Source organism: Odontomachus brunneus, unplaced genomic scaffold (assembly GCF_010583005.1).
Source record: "Odontomachus brunneus isolate Ranch 3 - 2012 unplaced genomic scaffold, Obru_v1 Obru_scaffold_020, whole genome shotgun sequence".
Classification (NCBI taxonomy): Eukaryota; Metazoa; Arthropoda; class Insecta; order Hymenoptera; family Formicidae; genus Odontomachus; species Odontomachus brunneus.
Genome location: NW_022639470.1, coordinates 1,153,672 through 1,176,625, shown reverse-complemented (window position 1 = coordinate 1,176,625; position 22,954 = coordinate 1,153,672). Strand labels below are relative to the sequence as shown.

At 36.4% G+C, this 22,954-nt stretch overlaps 1 protein-coding gene across 6 annotated transcripts in view; it reads left to right on the top strand.

Annotated features, from left to right (window-relative positions):
* Positions 1-22,954, top strand: part of LOC116842008 (innexin shaking-B) — a 64,080-nt gene that overhangs the window by 17,584 nt on the left and 23,542 nt on the right. For 4 of the 6 annotated variants that reach the window (XM_032810621.1, XM_032810620.1, XM_032810624.1 and 1 more), the window contains 2 exons: positions 1,543-2,911; positions 21,557-21,898. In XM_032810621.1, coding sequence (XP_032666512.1) covers positions 2,549-2,911; positions 21,557-21,898 — 705 coding nt within the window. In that variant the 5' untranslated portion in view covers positions 1,543-2,548. Of the gene's footprint in view, positions 1-1,227; positions 2,912-21,556; positions 21,899-22,954 lie in introns of those variants that run through there. The other 2 variants (XM_032810622.1, XM_032810626.1) reach the window with 2 other exon arrangements.

The window sequence follows — 22,954 nt, the reverse complement described above, 5'->3', positions numbered from 1 at the left end:
GTCTGACAAAGTGCGGCACGTTGGCCATCCCGACTAGAAATTTATATCATGGTTCCACTCATGGTCCTAATCAGTTATTTGCTTTCTAAAAAATGTTATCGAGTACAAATTATTAACGATCCTCATTACTAAATCTAAAATTCTAAACATGGGTAAAACTTACCCAGATCAACTTTTCAAACGTTACCGTTCTTAAAACACATGTTTTGTATTGTTATTATAATTTTTTTTCACAACTGTATTTAATCGCAAAATACGTAAAAATTAATAAAAATACATAAAAACACATAAAAATACATAAAACGTTAATACATAAAATATTAATTTGTTCATATCAGTCGTCAGTTAAACAGCCTTTAATTGAATTTGCTAAGTTAAACGAACAATCTTTGATTTTCTGCTCATATCAATCGTCAATTAAATGATTTTTAATTGATTTCGTTCAATTCTCAATTAATTTTTTGATTGATTTTACTTAAATCAATCGTCAACTAGTTGGATCGAAATATATTACAAATTAATTATTACATCGAAAAAATTTAATTAATATTTTTACAACTCTGATATATTATCATTATGCAAAAATAATTAGGGTGCTGTAAGTATGCTGCTCACAACTAAATATTTCATGTTAAATGTATGTTATGTGTGTATCTTCTTTTTTTTGTGCATACTTATTTAAACCTAATTTTTTTTATTTGAATAAAATAATTACTTTCATGAGAGAAGCTAAACTTTTAAGACAATGTATATTTCCTTATTTGAAAAATATTTTTTTTCTCAGGGTAAAACTAGTATATGTTGTTAATACCTACTGAATAAATATTTTTTATTTCTTAAGTATCTCTCAGTGTAGAATCAAATTTCTTGATTTCTTGATTTCTATCTTGATTAAAATATAAATTTTGATAATCTTTCCGAGAGTCATAAGCAAAAGAAAATATGCCGGATAAAATTTATTCATGTTTAGATTATATATATATATATATATATATATATATATATATATATATATAGAGAGAGAGAGAGAGAGAGAGAGAGAGAGAGTTCTAAGGTTAATATAATTCGAATTGCCATGAGTTATGTGAGTAATGTGCGCGATTAAGACCTGACAACATCTACTTATACGAAGAAAATATTGTAGTAAAGATTACAACGTAATTTTTCTAATCTTAACTATATAGAATTATAATCGAAATGACTATACATTTCTTTAAAAATGTTACACACGTTTGACTTTCCGCTACAAAACTATTGCAGTTGCTTGAATGTTTCTTGTATCGTGTACCAGTTTCTTATATCGTGTAAACCGTCAAATTTACTATTTCTATAATAATTTATACTATAATTCTAATATTGCCTAACTTTGCAGGAAACATTGCAAAAAGCAACGTAATTTTAAGATCATTTTCACTATAATATTTTCTCCGTACACAGACTGAATGTTAATTGATTGGTATCGATCTGATCAGATGATAACATGGGTTTATGGATTAAATTTATCGTAAGGTCGATGTTCTGAAAGTTGACGTTTCTCCTCAGACTGCTCATCGGACCAAGGACCGGCGGGGATGCGCGAATCCGGCAAATCCGTCCGCGTGGCCGAGGACGGCGATGTCACACGAACACTTGTGTGCTCGAACGACGAAAGAGAAGTTTCCGTCATGTGAAGTTCCCGAAACGAGTGCGAATGAGTGAGAAAAGAATGCACGGCGGGAGACTACGGCGAAAAGTTTCTCGAAAGATCTCACTGACGACGACCGCGCGCGATTGAACGGCGATTAACCGCGTTACGGCGAACTTTTTCGCGGGAGAGAACTCTGAAAAGTCGTGAAGTCGTCGATAAGGCGGGACAGATTTGTGGAAGAATACGTCACACACCGTAAAAGGAACGTCGAGATTTCTGTTCTCTCAGGGAAGAGAAAAAGAGTGCGGGCTGTGGGCGCGAAGTTGCGCGCGGAAACTCGAATGCCAAAGACAAACCACCACTTAGGAGGACAGTACTTACAGCAATACAGTAAAACAAGACAAATGTCAGAGGAATAAGGAGATAATGTAGTTCGCGCAGTTTACGGTATCGATTAAACGCCGGAAGTTCGCCAAAGTGCAATAATAATCGCCAAAGAACGGAAGGGACGTCGTGGTACATTTTCTCGACCGATTAAAAGAACGTTCTCACGGCGGCGACGACGGGGCGGAAGTGAGCGCTACGGGTGTGTGAGGCGGTTCTCTTTTTTATTTATTTATTCCGCGGCATCGCACGGGAAAGTCACGCAAAAAGGACGCGAGGCCAAGATTCATGGATGTTCCTGGAGACGCCGTGCCGAGTTCTGGATTCGTGCCGCGCACGAGAGCGAGAGGGCGGACGGCGAGCGAGACACCTCGAACCGCAACGTGACTCGGAAACTTGTCGAGCGGAAGATGTAGGATTTGGGAAAGAAGGAAACGCGCGGACGTACGGCTCCCGGCGGCGTTATCCCGAGGAGCCGCCGTCACCCGGCACCAAGGCCCGGTCGCTTTCGCGCCCTTGGTGCCATTCGGCACCAAGATGCTGGACATATTCCGCGGTCTCAAGAGCCTCATTAAAATCTCGCATATTCACACCGACAGTGCCGTATTCCGATTGCACTACAGCCTCACGGTGATCCTGCTGGTATCGTTTTCCCTGATCGTCACCACCCGCCAATACGTCGGCAACCCCATCGACTGCATACACAGCAAGGACCTGCCCGAGGACGTGCTGAACACGTACTGTTGGATACACAGCACCTACACCATCACCGCGGCCTACCGGAAGCGGGAAGGCTCGGAGGTGCCGTTCCCCGGCGTCGACAACTCCAAGTCGTATCCTGACAGCGAGAGGAAAGAGTACAGATATTATCAATGGGTGTGCTTCTTACTTTTCATACAGGTAATAGATCGATGCGTTATTACGTATAGTTAGACATGAAAATTACCCAGTTTGACGGTAACTTACTCGGTGAATTACGGTAAATTACTCGGTAATTTTGGAAATTTGGTAAAATGATAATTTAGAGCAAAATTACAAAAACAACAAAATTTTAATATAAAACTCAAAAAGAGCATTTAACTTTTAACTCTTTGAAAAGCATATTTCTTATACTGAACGGATTTTTATGAACATTTGTATTTATATGTTTTTGAAGTCGCTGATTATGAATTATCCCATTTTCAAGATATAAACATAATATGGCGGATTAATTTATATAATGATTTGTCTATGCAATATTCTTTTGTGCATCCAAAATAAAAACTATTTTTGTTCAAAATTTCATACGAAATAATCATAACATTTTAAATACAATATTTATAATGAAACAGTCAGAAATAACAATTCTCGTAAAAACTGATCCGCCATATTACATCCGCTATATTGAATTCTGAAAATTAGACTTTAGATTCATAATCGGCGATCCAAAAATTTCTATATACATCATTTCATTAAAAATAAAAATTTTTGTAAAAAAATTGGTCCGCGATCTTGAATTATGAAAATTGGAGATTAGATTTGTAATCGGCCATCAAAAACCCCTATATACATTAATTCGGCGAAAATCATAATTTTCGTAAAGAAATTAGCCCGTCATATTAGATCCACCATTTTAAATTTTGAAAAATTTTTTTATAGATTCGTAATCGGCGACTCAAAGTCCCTATATACGTAATTTCAGCGAAATTAAAAAATTGGTCTATAATATTAGGTTCTATAATATTAGAATGATATATTTTTATATTATTATATTGTCTTACAAATTTACAACATTTCTATTTATTATCTTGTTGTTTTAGCGACTACATCGTGGTATATAATTGAAAATATTTAGTAATATTTTAAGAAATAAAAACTTTAATACTCTCGAAAATTTATAAATAGTTCCCTTTCTTTTATCTGAGAGAGATTTCAGAGCTTATCAGATATACAGAATGTCTCACACTTTCCTCCGGGAATTTTGTGGGGACGTAGAACAGGTTGAGGTGAACATAAAAGTCCTATACCGTTTTGCGATATTCGCAATAATTATCGAGATATTAATTGTAGAAAACTTGTAAATGATCATGCAGAATATGGTAAATGAGTTATAGTAGCGACGACTGCCGTCGTGTACTTATACTTTAGGTCAAATTGAACAAAAAAGTCCTCTACCATTTTCCAAATAATCACATAGATTTTTAATTATTAATTAAAGAAGATTATTGTACGATTTTGCGTGATAATGCACTTATCTTCTTTAATTAATAATTAAAAATCTATATGATTATTTGCAAAATAGTAGAAGACTTTTTTGTTCAATTTGACCTAAAGTATAAGTACATGACGGCAGTCGTCGCTACTGTAACTCATTTACCATATTCTGCATGATCATTTACAAGTTTTCTACAATTAATATCTCGATAATTATTGCGAATATCGCAAAACGGTATAGGATTTTTATGTTCACCCAAACCTGTTCTACGTCCCCACAAAATGCCCGGAGGAGAGTGTGAGACACCCTGTATATTTGATGAAAATATAAGAGAGCATAAGAAGAATGTTGTTTTATCTTATTTGCATTAACACGAATATTTGCGCATTAAATTATTAAAAACAACGAATTTTACCAAAATTACTATCTTACCGTTATTTTTCCGTAAGTAATTGTCATTTTGAACTTAATGGTAATTTAACATCTTTACGTAGGTTAAAACATTCAATTATCGGCATCCCGCTATTGCATGTTAATACAATTCCATATTACATATTTAAACGAAAAATGTTTTAACATATATTATTAGTATATATATTTATAGATTCGTATAGTAATCGCGATTGCACATACTTTTGAAAACTTTGTATATCTGTTTATCTTTTAAACAGAAGCAAGAGTAGCTATTTCTGGTAATTGTACAAGCTAAGAAAGACAATTAGATTGACATCACACTGTATATGCTTTCTCGCACTATTCGTAGTCGTGTAGAGAGTTATTTTAAAACAAATATAAAATGTTAAAATTAAATTAAAAAATCCTGATTAAATCAAGTAAAAGAAATATTTCATGGATAATACAGACCTGAGGATCTTAAGGACATGTATAAGCAAACGACGTAGTTTCGTAAATAATTTTGTGAGTTGAATTCGAATCTGACCTCAGAATTTGCTGATCACGTTAGGTTTTTTAGGACGATTTTGATCAATTTATTTTAGAGGTCCCAAATTTTTTTGAAAATTTTTGACAATGTCATCGCATAGTACCAATCTTCTCCTTTAAAATTCAGTTTTAATCGTTCCCGTATGATATTTTGTTTCTGAGATTACTTTAACATTTGTACGATATCAAAAGTAGTATAATTGGCTGACACAAGTATTACACAAATATATAATACAATTGGCTAATTATTCTAATTTAAGTTTATAAGTTTCGGTTTTATGGATTTTAAGTTTATGGGTTTTGTATTTATAAATTTTGGGCCTATGGATTTTGGATTTATGGATTTGGGATTTATAAGTTCTGAATTTTTAGAGTTTCAGTTTTTCTGCATTTTCGACTTTTTGTATTTTAGATTTACTGTGTTTTTAGGTTTTGGAGAATTGGGATTTTTGGATTTTTGAGTTCCAAGTTTATATATATATATATATATATATATAATCTAAACATGAATAAATTTTATCCGGCATATTTTCTTTTGCTTATGACTCTCGGAAAGATTATCAAAATTTGATATTTATATTTTAATCGAGATAGAAATAAAAAATCAAGAAATCAAGAAATATATATATATATATATATATATATATATATATATATATATATATATATATACACATATATATGTAGAGTCATTGGATATTGGATACTATAGATATGTATGATATTCTTTTACCTTGGATATATGTATCCATTTATAATCTTAATATCTTTAAAGTGGTATATCCTGGGAATAAAATATCGTGCAAAGACAATTAAAAATGGATTTTAAAGGGGAAGACTACTACTATGATATTAACAGAAATATTCCAAAAAAGCGGTGTCTCTAAAATAAATGTATGAAGTTGGCTAAAATTGTCACTTTTGACATATTTAACTTAATTTATCTGAGAAACCTGACGCAATAGGCAAATTTTGAGGTCAGATTCGAATTTAACGCACAAAATTATGTAGGAAACTGTTGCGTTTCAAACATCAAAACTATGAAGACCTGTGTAATCAGTGAATATCCACTGATTTTCAATGGGAACATTCCTGCTTTCCTGCTTCACATTACATTTTACTGATTTTGACCAGTGGTAAGATGTCGTTGCAAAATCTGTACACTACAAATTCGTTATATGCTATGTCAAATCCAGCTTTCTATATTTGTAACGATAAAATTGTAACGTTTTCCATACGATTTTGAATGCAATAACTCTATCTGTGTTTGTAAACTGCATCAATAGAAGCAATCGTTACAATCAACTGATTCTTTCAGGGAGATTTTACTGACTGTAGTGCTATACTTTTGACTGAGTCACCAGTTATAAGTATAGCATTTTAGTGAAGAATACACTGATTGTTGAATCCGTTTAGATAATTAAACGTTTAGTTATATCGAAACGTTTTCATCAGGCGTTTCTAAACGGACATGAGCTAAACGTTTAAACGTGCATTCGAAAAATCGATCGAAGTGAGGATTCTGGTTTCTACCAATGTTGATTAAAGTGATCAAATTTAACGTTGATTAAGTGAGTTTAAATCTTTGTTTGAAAGTTTAAACTCAAATTAAGAGCTTCAATTAACATTGATAGAATCGGGAATTAGTTATTGATATACTGGACTTACTTAGTGGAAAAACTTAGTTTTTCTTGCAAGACCAGCGACATTTATTGTTCTCAATTTTAATTGTGAATAGAGTTAGAGGTTTACGTGTATTTTATGATATTTTACTCTCTAAAGTATAATCAATGTTTACTGAAATCGTATTTCAGATATAAGTATAACATTGCAATCAGTAAAACCTCGCTGAAAGGAGTTAATAATAGAGACTGTTTCTATTATTGAGGCACTTTGCAAACACAGACACTATGATCGCATGCAAGGCGTATGGAAGTCGTCAATTCCATCGCTGCAAACGCAGGAAGTTTCTTTTGGTGCAGTGCATAACGAATTTGTGTACCGTAGAGCTTTTGGAGTAAAATCTTATACACATTTACTATTCAAAATCAATGAGATATAAGATGAAGCGGTAAAATGATTATTTTCACCGAAAATCAGTTAATATTCACTGATTATTGGTGAAATACTTCTTTTATTGATTCTATTTCTTCCTCAGGTCAGATTTTTTTAAAGTCTCTCCCCCCTTCTTCTATCTCGATTTTTTCTCTTTATTACTATTTTCTTTGAATAATTTTGGAAAATAGAATACATATGTACAGATATGTCTAATTTTCATTTGTATTTGCTATGGTGCGAGCAATAATTTAGGTAAATCGAAAGGAATTTTATATTTTACCATGAAAAATTTTTCTGGGCATATCGCTAAGGGGTTAAGAGAGTATGTCTACATATAAGCAACATAAATTATGCATGAGATACCATCTTTGTAGACAACGAGTATCTATGTATGTCGTTTAAAGAACGTATGGTATATTCCATATTTAATAAAGAAACATTTACAATAATTAATTTTTGGAATTTTAATGTAAATTTATAAACATAGTTTCTTAAATATAGCTTCTTAATTAAAATTCACAGAATTTTTTGTGTAGTTACATTCTTCCTTTTTCAAAGTTAAATTTATCTGTCATATAATAAAATAAAAATTTTATGCAATTCGTTATCTTTTTGCATTTATAATTAATACTCAAAACAGATATAACTGTCGAATAATTTAATTATTCATTTTGTATATTTTAATGTGATTCACAATATCCTACAAAATTGATGTTGTGTACATGATGAAAAGCCGTGTGTACATCACGTAGACATACATAAGCAATTCGTGTAGACATAATTTTGAAATCTATGGCCCTTTTTTTTTTTTTTTTTTATTAAACCCTGCTTTTTATAATTTTTATATATAATTTTTCTTTTTCTTCTCATCAATGTCCTCGATGTCCTCGTTTTTTCATGTCCGACGAATTCGCGTTTGATATCGTGTTTGAAGTATCCGAGCGTCGAGTTACTCCCGAAAGTTCGAGCCGCGTATCGTTGATTAGACGAACAAAACACGAGGCGCCCGAAAGACCTCCCCTTCTGCACCGTTTAGCACGCGGTTTCCGGACGAGTCGTAAAACGTACCGGTGCTTTTAGCACTGCGCCGCTCATAATCGTCTCCTACTCGTCGACCGTTCTTAATCGTCCCGTGCGTTGCGCTCAACTCGGCCAACCTACCTACACATCAATCGCAAAGACCTGCGTGCATCTAGTCCATTGCCAAGAGAGAAACCCTAAGCGGTAACAATGCACTGAGGTTCGTCATTGAAGACTGGCGTCATATGCAGTCGCGCCTTGACGCGTTCGATCAAAGACGCTCGCGTAATGTGATGGCGACATTTACCGTCGTATGCTTGTAGCTGAGGTCAAACTGAACAAAAAATTTTGTACTATTTTGCAAATGACCATGTAGATTTTTAATTATTAATTGATCTTTTCAGGACGGGGGTTGCTCGGGGAGATAATTATAGGGAAGTATTCTATGAGTTTTTGGGGTCGTTAAATCCGAATCTGAATTTAGATTTTTAAAATTCTGTGATCCAAGATGGCGGACCCAATATGGCGGAAAAAATGATAAATAATATATATCGCTGAATTTCCGTGAAATTTGAACTATAAAACTTTTTAAAGATACTTTTTTGAGAAATCGAATATTTGAAGTTCAAAATGCCGATCAAGGAACAAATTTTTAGATCTGACGCAACCTGATCACATCTGCTCATTTATGCTCACCCTTACGAAAATGGTCCAAGAAAAGCGAAAATGGAAATCAGTCAAGATTTTCATTAAGTCAAATTTAGAGAGTTTAAGGTTTCACGGAAATTGAGTCATATTTATTATACATAATTTGGCATCTTGAAAATCGCCATACTTGATCCGCCATTTTGAATTTTACATTTTTTACTTCAAATTTGGAAAGATCACCCCAAGAAACATCTACATACCAATTTTCATGAATATCGGATCGATAGTTTCTGAAATACATGCATGAAGGCCGTAGAGCATTAAAAGATGTCTCTTGTCCTGAAAAGGTTAAAGAAGATTGCTGCAAGTCGCGCAAAATAGTATATGAGTGCAACAATTTTCTTTAATTAAATTAATTTAATAATTAAAAATCTACGTGCTTATTTGTAAAATGGTAGAGGACATTTTTGCTCAGTTTGTCCTAATATGAAGTGCAGACGTCGCCACTGCAGTTCATTAATCATATTATGCGTAATTATTCACAAATCTTCCATAATTAATATCTCGATCATTATTGCGATTTTTGCAAAACGGTAATGGATTTTTTTGTTTATCTCTACGTCCGTTCATCTCTCAATCCGCTCTACATCCTCATAAGAGATTGTGAAATCAAACTGAGACACTCTATATATAGATATATAGTAAATAAATAGATTTTTAGTTATTAGTTAAAGAAGATTGCTGCATGTCGCACAAAATCGTGTAACAATTTTCTTTAATTAATAATTAAAAATCTATGTAGTCATTTGCAAAATGGTAGAGGACTTTTTTGTTTAGTTTGACGTAATGTATAAATATACAACAGCAGACGGTGCCACTACAGTTATCTACCATATCGCACGTGATCATTCACCAATCTTCTTTAATTAATTCATACCTATTAATTAATATTTAATTTTATTCAATTAATACCTCGAGATTTGTTGCAAATATCGCAAAACGATATGGGGCTTTTATGCTCATTTCAATCCGTTCTACATTTCCACAAAAATTGCGGAGAAGAGTCACCTGTATGTTATTCGACTAAACAAAATATACGGCATGGCGTTAATATCGAGACGGGAAGGGTTAAGAACGCGAGAAACGCGAAATCGAGAGTCGCCGGCGCCTTTCTATCTCCGATGCCGATGCCGATGGTGTCAGACGGTGCACACACGAGCAGGACGTGCGATCGTTAATAGAAAGTTTGGACGAAACGGTTAATGACGCGACCGCGCACCTGAAATAGCGATCCATAGTATTTTCCTTGTGTTCCCGCGCGTTTCTTTTATGCTACTCGCATTGATGTCTCAAAATAAACCCCGGCGTCGACAGGCGGCCCCCGCGCGCGCGTATCCCCCTAAACCATAGGTTCTCCTCCTATTTCCTTCTCTCCCTTAGCAGTTAACGTGTGTTTTTTCGCCCGGCATCTCAAAGCAAACGGTACAGTTTACCATGCGCTCTCGCGCGAGTAGTCGCACGCCGTGAAACCCGCGCGATGTATACCCTTTCTACGATGTATAATCCCTTCTATAATTAACGTTGAGCTAATTTCGTATGTCTTTTGCCGGAAAACGAATTTCGCCCTGTCGTCGCGCCGTCGTCGCCTGCTCTTAAGTCCGCTCTTTTCAGCAGGACTTGGTTGCACTTTTTGTCTTCAGTTGGAACACGTATGTAGCCAGACGTTTAGAGGGAAAATGAATCAAGTTTCAGCGCAGCATTAGTTCAACTAAAGAAAACAGACCTCTTGTCAACACGTTGACTACTATGGTGATCACCAATGACCGATGTTATAATATCATCGTGCCTTATTGATTTACGTAAATATAAAACGCAACCTACTGCGTATAAAAAATTAAATATATAAACGATAGCGAGCCGACGCGAGTGAAACGAGCTGACAAATATATTTAGCAAATCGCATTTATTTATCGTATTATGGCGATTCCAAAAATTGAATAATCAGCGGAAATCAATGTGCCGGACAAAATGTTTAGGAGAGATTATAGTTTAGATAGTTGGAAAAAAGAAGGTCTAAGAATTTTTTCAAAGAAATAAATAAAGATATCAAAACAGTTTTTATCTTACTATTTGTTATTGTTTTAAACATAGAAAATTAGATTTTTATTTAAAAAAATTGAAATTTGGTCGTCTAGGATTTCCAGAAAATTTAAGGAGATGCCGGAGCGAGCGACGAACTTGATAAGCGTCGATAACGTAGAGCGATCATCAAAAAGTAGAAAATGTTATTATCATTTACCGACGATATCGAATTTATGTACACATAGATACTTATGAAATAAAGACGATCATCAAATACGATACCGCTATCATCTTTTCACAGATGTTATGCAAGCGTGTGTGCTACGTCATTTCAATTTTCTTACACATAGACGTTACGTAAATGTGAATGCCACATTACCGATATTCACATTCTTTCCAAAATAGGCTCTTGCTACTTTTCTGATGAATTCTTCAAACCGCTTATGTACACGTACCGGCGTAATGCCGTCCGTATATCCGTGTGATTCGCACACAATGACGCGTCACTCACACACTGCTGCCTGTAGGTGAGGCACGAGCAGCACGGAGTAGCGGAGGGAGCTAGCGGTATGCGATCGTCAGACGCTTGGAGAGGGAATAGTGGTGGGAGTCGCGGCGATCTTCCATCCTCTATCGCAGACGTAAGAGCGAGGGAGTTAGCATTAAGGTAAATGTACCAATCTCCGGACATTGTTATTATTTTTATATTTGAATATGAATATTTTAACTCTCTCTCTCTTTCAACGTACAATAAATACATATTGGTATACATACATTTAATATTTATATTTAGTGTACGTTGAAAGATGAAACATTTAGAGAAATATTCAAAATAATAAGAGTGTCCGGAATTAGGTACATGTCCGGGCATTAGGATATTTACCTTATAAGACGTCGTGGACAGAAATGCCGTCCTAAAATACGTGTGACGCACACTAAGAAAACGCTCGACTCATATGTCTCGTCTATACATGAGCAATACGCGGTGTCCCGATGACTGTTTCGCTCGCTCGAACGTCCATGCATTTTTTCTTATTAGCAAGGAAATTACTGTAACGTAAAAGGAGATCTTGGGGAAAGGTTTTCAGGAGGCTTCGACAAGTGCTTCTTGATAGCTGCTCTTGAAAAAAAAAATATTAGACTTATTTCAATATAGAATTCTGAACCAATATAGAATACTGCAACAATACAGCGCTTGTATAGGTTGTCGAAGTATTTTTAATTTTAGTGTTGCATAAATCCGCGAGATATAATTATTTCATATTTTATGCATTCGAGTATGTATATGAATATACTGCTATGATAGATCTAATGTTATGGGTGCGATTTTGAGATATTGGGAAATTATTTTCAAAATTTTGGGCGTGTTATTGAAGGAGTGGAATGACATTAACGCACATTGTCGATGCTAAGAGACGATGCTGAGCGAAATACGCACACTTTACGTCATTTTCAAAAATACATCTTTGCAAACGCGAAATTTTCTTTAAGAAACTTTAAAAAATTATTCCAGGCTTAACTAACTCGGCTTAATATATTAGTGAAGACTCAAAACATTTCGATTTGAATCTCGGCTTAATAATTTAGCGGAAGCACAAGACACATCGATTCGAATCTCGGCTTAATAATTTATTGGAAACAAAACATTTCGGTTGAATCTCGGCTTAATAATTTAGCGGAGCCTCAAAATACATCAGTTCGAATCTTGGCTTAATAATTTAGCGGGAAATCGAAACATTTCGGTTCGAGTCACGGCTTAATAATTCAATTTGTTGTTTTTAATTTCTCGAAATTTAATTTGTCGTTTTGTAGGCATAAGAAACTATCTTCGAAGAGATAGTATGTCATATATAATACGACATAACAATTTATAAAGCATATTAATCAAATAGTATATATAGAACATACATAGGGTATAAAACATATATAGAGCATAAGAAAAGTATATATAACATACACATAGCATATAAATATGACATGTTGAAATATATCAGTTTAATGTATCATCAAGAAATAATCCGAAGAGAAGGAAGCTTGCCAAGTCGAAATTTTAATTGGCTATTGTTATACAAAAATGATCCAATTCAAAAAATTAGAAGTTTCTATCAATGGATACTTTACATCAATTGGATACATTCACATCAATTTTTAAACCAAACAAAAAAATCAAGCCTTATAAATGCTTGAAATGAATTAAAAAAATAGTTTTTTTATTTTTTACCAGTCGCGTCTTTTTGCACATTTTTCTAAGGATTGAGCTAGTCAGTACTCTTAAAGAAATAAAAATGCTTGACTCGTTGAACTATTGCGAAAATCTCAGAGCTAAATTCTTTGGTTGAATCATTCTTACGTAACTCCGGCGAATTACAAATTCCAATTCTCACTTTACTTCCCGTCAGATCCAATGCGATTTACGTCTACGTGCATGCAATCTACGTAAAGTGGCGCTTTATGTCTACTATATGAGCATCTAAATTGAGCGCTCACCATTGCGCGTCGTCCCACGATGTCTAGGATCCACCAGTCATCCTGTCGCTGCATCTGACGCTGCAGTGGTTTTTGCGTCCCGCGTTGCCTGTAATTCACTTCCGATCGCGGTAATCTAACGGAGGTTTCACGAAAAATCCCGCCTCTCTTGGGGGATACACTCCGAGTTGCGAATTGCGTATGAAATTTCGCGAACTGCGTCTTCGAGGAAATGTCGGTCTTTCGGATAAACAACGAGTATGTATGCCCAATTCAGCAACGGTCCGATCGAGTTGTAGTGTATCGCTTTGATATACGCGCCACGCGAATCGCTTACGAAGAAAGCGGAATCCGCGAGCGAAGGGAACAAGCGACGTGAATCGAAAGCCGATCTCGCTAATCTTTCTTGGGCGAAGTAATCTGTGGGAGATTCTCACGTACGACACGGAATATCCTTAATGTAACGTTTCGATGGTGCACCGAAGTAGGCTGCAATACAGCTCCGCAATATTTTTGCGGATAACAACTCTGCAATACTTTTACGAAGACAATTTTGCAACATTTTTGCGGATAACAACTTCGCAATATTTCTGTGAAGTTTGCTTGCAACTCTTTTGCAAATACGATCCGGTGAAATTCGCAAACCTATCAAATTAATAATCGCGAACGCGAGCGTGAATGAAAAATAAAAAACTATGAAAATTGTGACGATAGAGATAAAGATTCCGTTCAAAATTCAAAATGTAGTTTCACGCGAAATGCAACGAAATCAAAAGTATTGAAGTATATTCAAAATTCATGCGAAAAAATATTACCGCGTGAGACGTCTGTCTTCGTTCGATGGAACTTGTTGCGCGTTGCGTAAGTAAACAAACAACTGCTCGCATGTTTGACTTGTGTACATCGCATTTTTTTTACAAGGGATCAACGTTCGCTAGCATAGTCTCTATTGTGTCCCGCGTTAGGAAACTCTAAGTGAAAAATTGAAACCTGAAAATTTTCCGACGATCGCGAAATTAATTTTATGAGCAGTTTATATAATTACGTTAGATCGTCTCACGCAGGTGCCGCATGATATCGAATTTTACTTAATAATGAAGCACGAACTCTATGAAATGCAATTGCGACTCAAACTCACGCGAGAGAGAAAATTGAGAAAATTAACGACCAGCGAAAGATCTATGTCGCAGGTGATGTGATTGCGCATTTTCTGTGGCGCAATCCTTTTGCGCGTTAGCGCAATCTCTTTGCGCGTTGGTACACTGCTCGAGACACTTGGAAGATGGCATTCACTAAAACTGAATAATTTTATAAAATTTATTTGCCAAATTTATGTAAAATATCACTAATATCATTATCACTAATATTATTATTTGAAAAAGCGATCTTCCAATTGTTTCGAGCAGTGTGATTTTTATTGGACGGCACATACACATACTACAACTACAGCAAAGTAAATCGCATTGATTCGATAAGCATGCACTACATCGAAAAACTTTTTGTCTTTCTTTATGTCAATATGTTTCTATTATCAATATGTTTCTTATTTTAACTCACCAAACCGCCGATCAGGGTAGCCACATTCTGCTTTCGTTTCTAGAACAGAAAAATGTCATTTCGCCAATTAGATTCGTGCATTGATGACGATTTGATTGAAGAAGTTTGAAGGATTAAAAAAAATAAATGCGATATTTTTCACGCTGGAAGAATTTGTCCGTTCAATCAAACCGTTTGTCTTTCAATGCTCGGCTCAAACGCATCAATTGCGTTCGATACCGATCGACTGTGGTTTCAATCGGTTTTAACAGCTCATAATACACTACGCCGAGCTGGTCCCACCAAATACAGAGCATGACCTTGGAGCCGTGAATATTCGGTTTGGCCGTCGACGTGGAAGCATGGCCGGGAACTCCCCATGATTTTTTGCGCTTGGGGTTATCGTAATGAACCAATTTTTCGTCCCCAGTCACAATGCGATGCAGAAATCCCTTGTCTTTGCCTTTCAAGCAGCTGTTCACAAGCAAACAAACGCCTTCAACATCTCTCGGCTTCAATTCGTACGGCACCCAATTTCCTTGCTTCTGAAACATTCCCATGGCTTTGAGGCGTTTTGAAATGGCTTGTTGAGTCACTTCTAATGATCGTCCAATTCTTCTTGATTTTGACACGAGTCTTAATCAAGTAATGCCTCCAATTCTGCATCTTCGAAAACCTTCTCTCTTCCACCGCTATGTCGGCCTTCGACGTCAAAATCACCGTTCTTGAAGCGTTGAAACCACTCACGACACGTTCTTTCACTAATAGCGGCCTCACCACAAGTATTTGAGAGCATTCGATGAGCAAATTTCTTCATATTGAAACAGAAAATTAAAACCTCCCGCAAATGACGAAAATTTGGCTCGTAAATTGACATTTTCAATCGAGAATAACTTGATGCAGACACAAATCGACTAATGTTTCTATGGGGTTATGTTGACAGATGCCCAAGTTTATTGTATGACGTCTATGATCTATTTATTTCGACCACCACTTACCGCTAAAGCCATTTATAGGAAAATGGCGGAAGCAAAGTTGTACACCTAATATTTGATCGGTATTGAGGAATTCGATCGCGACATTTCTCTATCTAACAAGTAAAAACGTAACGTGGTAAGGTTATGTAAACGCGACAGGTAATGTTATGCAATGTTAAGTCGGTAAAGTTTTCATGTTTTAAGACGTCCCCTTAAAAACAGCATTAAATTTGCTGGAAGATGAAGTTGGCAAAAAATCGAAATTTAATAAAATGGCGATATACTTCAAAGTTACAAGTTATTTTTCTCTCTTTTTTTTTTTCTATTTAGTGTTCCGGGAAAAATATTAATTTTGGAAAATTTTCAAAAAATTTAGGTTCATCTTAAAAAGTTCACTTTTTTTTAAATAACTTTTTATACACAAAACAATGATGAATAGTATTATCAAAATTCTGTACTAATATTCTGATTCATTTATTTGTGAAAAATTCGTAAAAGAGTCACCATTGATACGATTAATGAGGAACACAGAAAAAGTTTTAAAATATTAGAATCATAAGGAATCAAAATGACTCCTTTAGGCATCCAAAGAGGATTATCGTTCCTGGCTGTTCTAGTATTAAGGGAATAAACGTGATTTTTCCTGAAATGTCACGCAACTGCAGAAGCGACGAATAATTTTAACGCGGAACGAGTTTTCCATTTTTCTCGGACGACCTTGCGAACGACACAAGAACCGCGAGATTATTTTCAAGTGAGCCTGAGTCAAAGAAGCCGATGGGGAGGATGACTTAATGAGTATTCCATCGGCGGATCAATCTCGGATCCTAATTAGAGCGCGAATATCTCATTCCGGCCCGTCTTTTTATCGCCTTCTATTTTCTCATCGCCCGGGAAGAGCTGGGGAATGGGAGGCGACGACAAGTACAGCCTCGTGAGTGTCCATTCTGGTGCGCCGCGGTGTGCTTTTACACGTGATAATGGCGCACTTAATTTCGTTGCCTGGAATACGTGCGCTCGTAACACGGTCGATTAAGTATATTTTCGACGACGGTGATCGCCAAACCGCCCTGTACAGCCCATACTTGGCGAGCGCAATTAGGCCAATGAGCTTACGGAGATCCGTGGCCTCTTACTCACGATAATGCAATCGTCGCGTCATGTAACGTAACGAGGAAGGGTTGAAGAGAAAAGAAAATAGTGCCAGAGCAGCGAGTCGCGTCTTATTTTCGAGATTTCTTCAAGTGAAAACTTACTGGAGACGAGTAAAAATTTACTCGAAGAAAGGAATATTGTCCTTCAGAATTGCAAGAATAAATGTTTGGCTCAACCCTTTCGCTACTAATTTCATTTTTTAAAGGTACGATTTTTTTACCTTCACTTCGTTGAATTAATATAATGTAGTTTCAGCAAAAAAATTAAGGGCTTTTGTTAAATTTATATTTAAAGTTTGGCGCCAAATGGATACAGCCGGAGCACTGATGTTTCGTCAGAGTTTTTAGGAGGACATATTTGTCCCAACGGTAATAAGTAGAGCGATAGCTAACGTGTTCTGAATGCCAAAAGAGCTGTTTATTCAATTCATGTCCCGTAGCGAAAGGGTTAAAGTAATTCTTACATAGATAAGTTGTGCCACTTGTTAACACATTTGCTTTCTATTAAATTAACACAAAGATTAGTTTAGATTAGTGTAGATAAATTGAGACATGTCATGTTAAAATTTTTTTCGATGTGAGGCACATGTGCGAATAAGAATGCACATAATTATATCATCGTACTTCCCGACGGTCAATTTTATTCGGGCCACAAAACTCTTCATCAGGTGCATCTTTTAAGACTATTTTATTTACTATTAAATTTGAGCCGTTAATTATCCCGACTCAAAATATTAAAACTATATACCTCTGAACTTTGTAATATTTGTATATTCTGAAGGATCAATGTATATTTAACACACGTAGAAATTAAAATCTTACTTAAGAAGATGTTGAAGTCGATGATAAATTTAAAAATGTCGATATTATAGAGATTGTCGCTAACACAATCACATTATCCTATTCGTATTTCTAGTAGAATAGATCTTAAAATATATGCTGCTTTGATTTATCATATTTAGGAAAACCTAATCACGCACATACACATATATCGAAATCTTCCTGCAGATTTTTTCGAGACTTAAGCTTCTAAGTTCAGATATAAATGTGCAGTAATGCTCTCTGAAATTTTTTATGGGCGAAGCAAACTTTGCGTTTAATATATACAAGCTACAGATCTTTTGTATCAGGCGAATAATTACTTTAACTAACAGCGTCTGGCAGGCTAATTTACGCTCGAAATGTCAACTGTATAAACATTTTTATTGTTTTTATCATATATTGAGCAATGCTTTGATCCATTCTCGCAGGTATTTTTATTGTATAAGAACATTTGTAATAACGTGCAGCCAATAAAACATAAACTTTGCAGGAAAAAGTCAGCATAAGTCGTTGAAGATCTCGATTCCAGCATCCTCTTAACGCCTCCAAATAACAGAAAACCAAATAGCAGAAAATACCACTTGTAACTTTTAAAAAGCACTTCTCGGCAAAGTTAGCAGGTTAGTAGGTTAAGTAGAGTCAGTAGAGGTTAACCTTCGTAGACCTTCGGGACATCAAAGTAGTCGTTAAATGGAATATTGAGACCAAAAATAGGACGAAAATTCCGGCTCGGGACGCACTCACGCGTATAATTTGTAATTAATAATGCTGTAAGTGTTCGCCCCAACGCGCCCGATCACACTAAACTATGCAGCTCATCAAAATTCGCTTGTTCCTCCTTGACTCTGATACCTTGGCGCGTCGTCGATACGCGTCATTGTCGCCGGTGTTAAGGAGATGCTGGAGTCGATGACGAACTCGAACAATGTCGATAATACAGAGACGATCGTCACTAACGATAATCACGCTATTCTTTTCGTATTTCTTGTATATACAGAACTTATATAAATGTGTGTTGCTTTGTTTTATCATATTCAGCGGAAAACCTAATCATATATGTGTAGAAATCTTTCTGCAAACTTTTTCGATATTTTTAAGCTTCCAAATGCAGATGCGAAGGTAGAGCAATGTTCTTCAAAATTTTTCTGTTTGGAGCATCCACACTTTCGGTATATACAAGTTGCGGAACTTTTGGATTAGGCAAATATTGCGCTAACTGACAGCTTGAGATTTTACATTAAAAATTTTTTGTTCGTTTTCGTCACGTATCGAGCAATGTTCCTATTTATTTCTGCACATATTTCCGTTGCGTAAAAGCATTTGTAATTCTGTATACTAATACGATGTAAACTTTGCAGAAAAATATCAGTGTTCTGTCGGTGAAGTTTTCAGCTTCAGCATCCCCTTAACTGTATTAACCTCGCATAATTCAGCTACACAACGAGCTGAAACGCACGGGATTTTACGGCGGCGTTAAGCCGCAGCTATCCCCCGAGCTTCTGGCTGAACGAGGCGCGCCGTCGAGTGTTATTTATCGCCACGCACGTGGGAGATCCGGTGCAAACATTTTCGCGCGCTATCGAGTCGCGCGGACGATAAACTTTGACTTGCTGTCAATCGACGCTCGGCCGAACACGCTGACCCGACGCAGTGCAGACGCCCCCCCTAAAGATAATATAAGTTATGTATTTAGCATCGAGGTCAAGGGATGCCCCTCAAGTCCGGTCAGTCTTCTGACAGCCCGCATCCGAGCCTCACGCGCCCGCCTTTCTTACGCGACTCCGGTGCGATCGTCTTCAATTCGCGATCGCCCTTTTCGGCCGGGTTCTATCGTGAATTTCTCTCATGTTTATTTCACATGCGGGAAGGGACACACCATTGAGGTGCCTGTGTTAATCAAGACCGGTGGTAATAAGAGAGGAGCGAGAGACTACGTATGGTCGCGCGGATACGTGAGAAGTATGTAGATTATAGTTTTCCCTCTCTCGCGAAAGATGGCTGGACGAAACGATATGTTGCGTTGCGATTTTTCTGACGCATAACGCGTGTCCGTGAAGAGGAGCAGGACTCTGTAATTATCACGCATAAAGCATCTTTACGGACGAAAGGCGTAAGAATGTAGCGAGGTGTGGTCGTGCGACAAGTTGCGTCGAGTTAAGCCGCGATTTTTCCCGCCGTGACCGACTAATCAAGATGCAAAATGCGTGTGCGGCGCACGATGAAACCGCAAAGGACAAGCTAAATCGACGTGTTCCGCAAGGTGCACGGAGGAATGGCGTTACTGCGCGTTACACTCGAGGCAAGATATAACGTTATATCGTACGTGGAGCGCGGCAGAAACCGAGGAAAAGAAGTGAGCGGGTGAAGAGGGTGTGAGGAGGACTTTCTCCGTCGGAAAAGCAAACAAAGTATCGTGCGATTTTTACGACGGTTTAAACGCCCACAAAATGCACGCGGTATACGCTGTTCCCGCGAGCCGACCTCAAAACTCCACGGAGAGAGAAGTCACGTGGACTGTCCACCCTTACGATTGCACTCTCTCACGGCGATTCTTTCCTCGCCTATCCCCGATACTTTAAAACGACAATCTCGACCTAGTTACTCTCTAAAGGCAAGATAAAAATTTGGATCCAACAAACGGACTTGCGAGAAGAATATCCTGTGCACTTTCTGCACGAATTAATTCAACAGAAATTAATTCCAAGCAATTGAGAAATCAAGGAATCGAATTATTCACTTGATATCAAGGTAAAATAATTGAAAATTGAAAATCCACTTCATATCAAGACGAAATTATCAAGAATCATCGAACTATCACTTGATATATTTCTCAACCTAAATATATTTGAGCCACCAGAAAACACTAGAAGTGATTGGATATCGCGGTCGACGCGCGAAAAAAGTTAACAGATCTTGAAGGATTTACAGTAAAAATATACGTAAATTTCTTAAGTAATGAACAATCGAGAGAAATTTATCATCTTGATATATTTCACAACCTAAAAATATTTGAGACACAAGGAAACACCAAAAGCGATTTGCTATCACAATCGACGCGCGAAGAAGACTAACAAAACGTCTCCAAGAGTTTATTGCTCTATAAAAGCAAATCTACGTGAATTTTTTCAATTATCAAGAATCAAATTATTCTTTTAATATATTTCTCAACCTAAAAATATTTGAGACACCAGAAGTGATTTGCTATCACAATCAACGCGCAAAAAAGGTTAACAGAAGTTTTCCAAAAGTCCATTGTTCTACAAGAGCAGATCTACGCGAGTTTCTTCAATCGTCAAAAATCGAATTATTTTCTTGATATATTTTTTAATCTAAAAATATTTGAGATATCAAGGAACACCAGAAACAATTTGCTATCACGATCGTCGCATGAGGAAGACTAATACAAGGTCTTTAAGGGCCTCCTGTGCTATAAAGATAGATCTACGCGAATTTTTTCAACTTCTTCGGAAACAGAGAGGACAAGGAGACGTCACGAGAGGCACGATTGCCAGGCAGTCGCGAAAGAAATATAAAAGAGCGAAAGAACTCTGACCTCTGGTCGCGCGAAGTCTCCGATTTGTGATGTAACATGCCGCTGATGCTAAAGATGATTGACCTGTTCGGCTCGATTCGATCGCTCTTCAAGGTGCACCGGATCGTCGAGGACTCCATGATGTTTCGGCTGCACTATCGCGCCACCGTGGCGGTGCTGTTGTCCGGCTGCCTCACCCTCGCTTGTAAGAGCATCTCCGGCTCGCCCATACATTGCGAAACCACCGGCTCCGTCGACAAGGTCGTGCTGGAGACCTTCTGCTGGCTTCACACCACGTACAGCATGGTGCACGCCTTCAACATGAGCCTCGGCCAGGCCGTGCCGTATCCCGGAGTGTCCAACAGCAAGGGTGAGGGAGCACACGGCCACACACCCAACCCGTTGGTCAAGCAGCACAAGTACTATCAGTGGGTTATCTTCCTCTTGCTGCTGCAAGTAAGAAAGCAACTGCTTCTCTTTTGGATCTATCTTTCTTCTGCTCTTTTCAACGAGATTGTTCATTACATGTTCCACTTTGATCTTCTCTATTGTGTACGTAGAAAAAAACTTTGACTGGATCCACGAATTTCTGGTGAAATATGAACGACTCAGAAATTCCGATCGAAGTTATCAGATTTCAATTTAAATTATCAAGATTTTCGGTTAACTCTTCTAAATAGAATTTTGTAGTAGTCAATTAACATTTCTGAATCATTCGTATTTCAATAGAAATTAGTTCATTCAAACAAACATCTTTTTCCGTGCACTGCAAAATTTAATATATTTCACATGTTCCAATTTATACACTCAAATTTTTGAGTGTATAAAATTTAACACAAGGCAAATGTGTTAATATATAAATAGCACAACTTATTCGTATACTTTAAAAAATATATCATTACACATGTTACATATAAATCACGTTATTTTAATAATGAGAAATGGTGAATATGAATTCTCAACGCAGAAAAATCAATATAACACAAATATATACATATAATATGTTAAATTAACACACGAGAATATATTAAGAATTTAACATAAAAGTTTTTTTTACACAGATAGATTTCAACATGAATACAAAATATTTTGTTAAAACGTGTGTAGAATTATATTACGTAATTATCCAAACAGACTATCACACGGAGAAAAATAATTTTGCTCTTTTAGCAAAATCGTTGTTGCTACTGCATATTCGTAGTGACATCAAAAAAATTTAGTTGATTTAACTAGTTTTACAAATTATTCGTTATCAGAGCAGAAGTAGTTTCGTTGCTAGGATAGAAAAAATTTCTTGAGTATATTTGTCTTAAGAAACACGTTAATTTGTTATTGATGCAAAATAATGTATCCTTACACGGAAAAAGAGGTTTGGTTGAATTAACCAAATATCTAGTCGAATATGAACGATCCAGAAATTTCGACTGAATTAACCCGAATTCTGTTTAAGTTAACAAGATTTTTGGTTGACTTAAACAGAATTCAGGTTACTTCAATCGGAATTTCTGGATC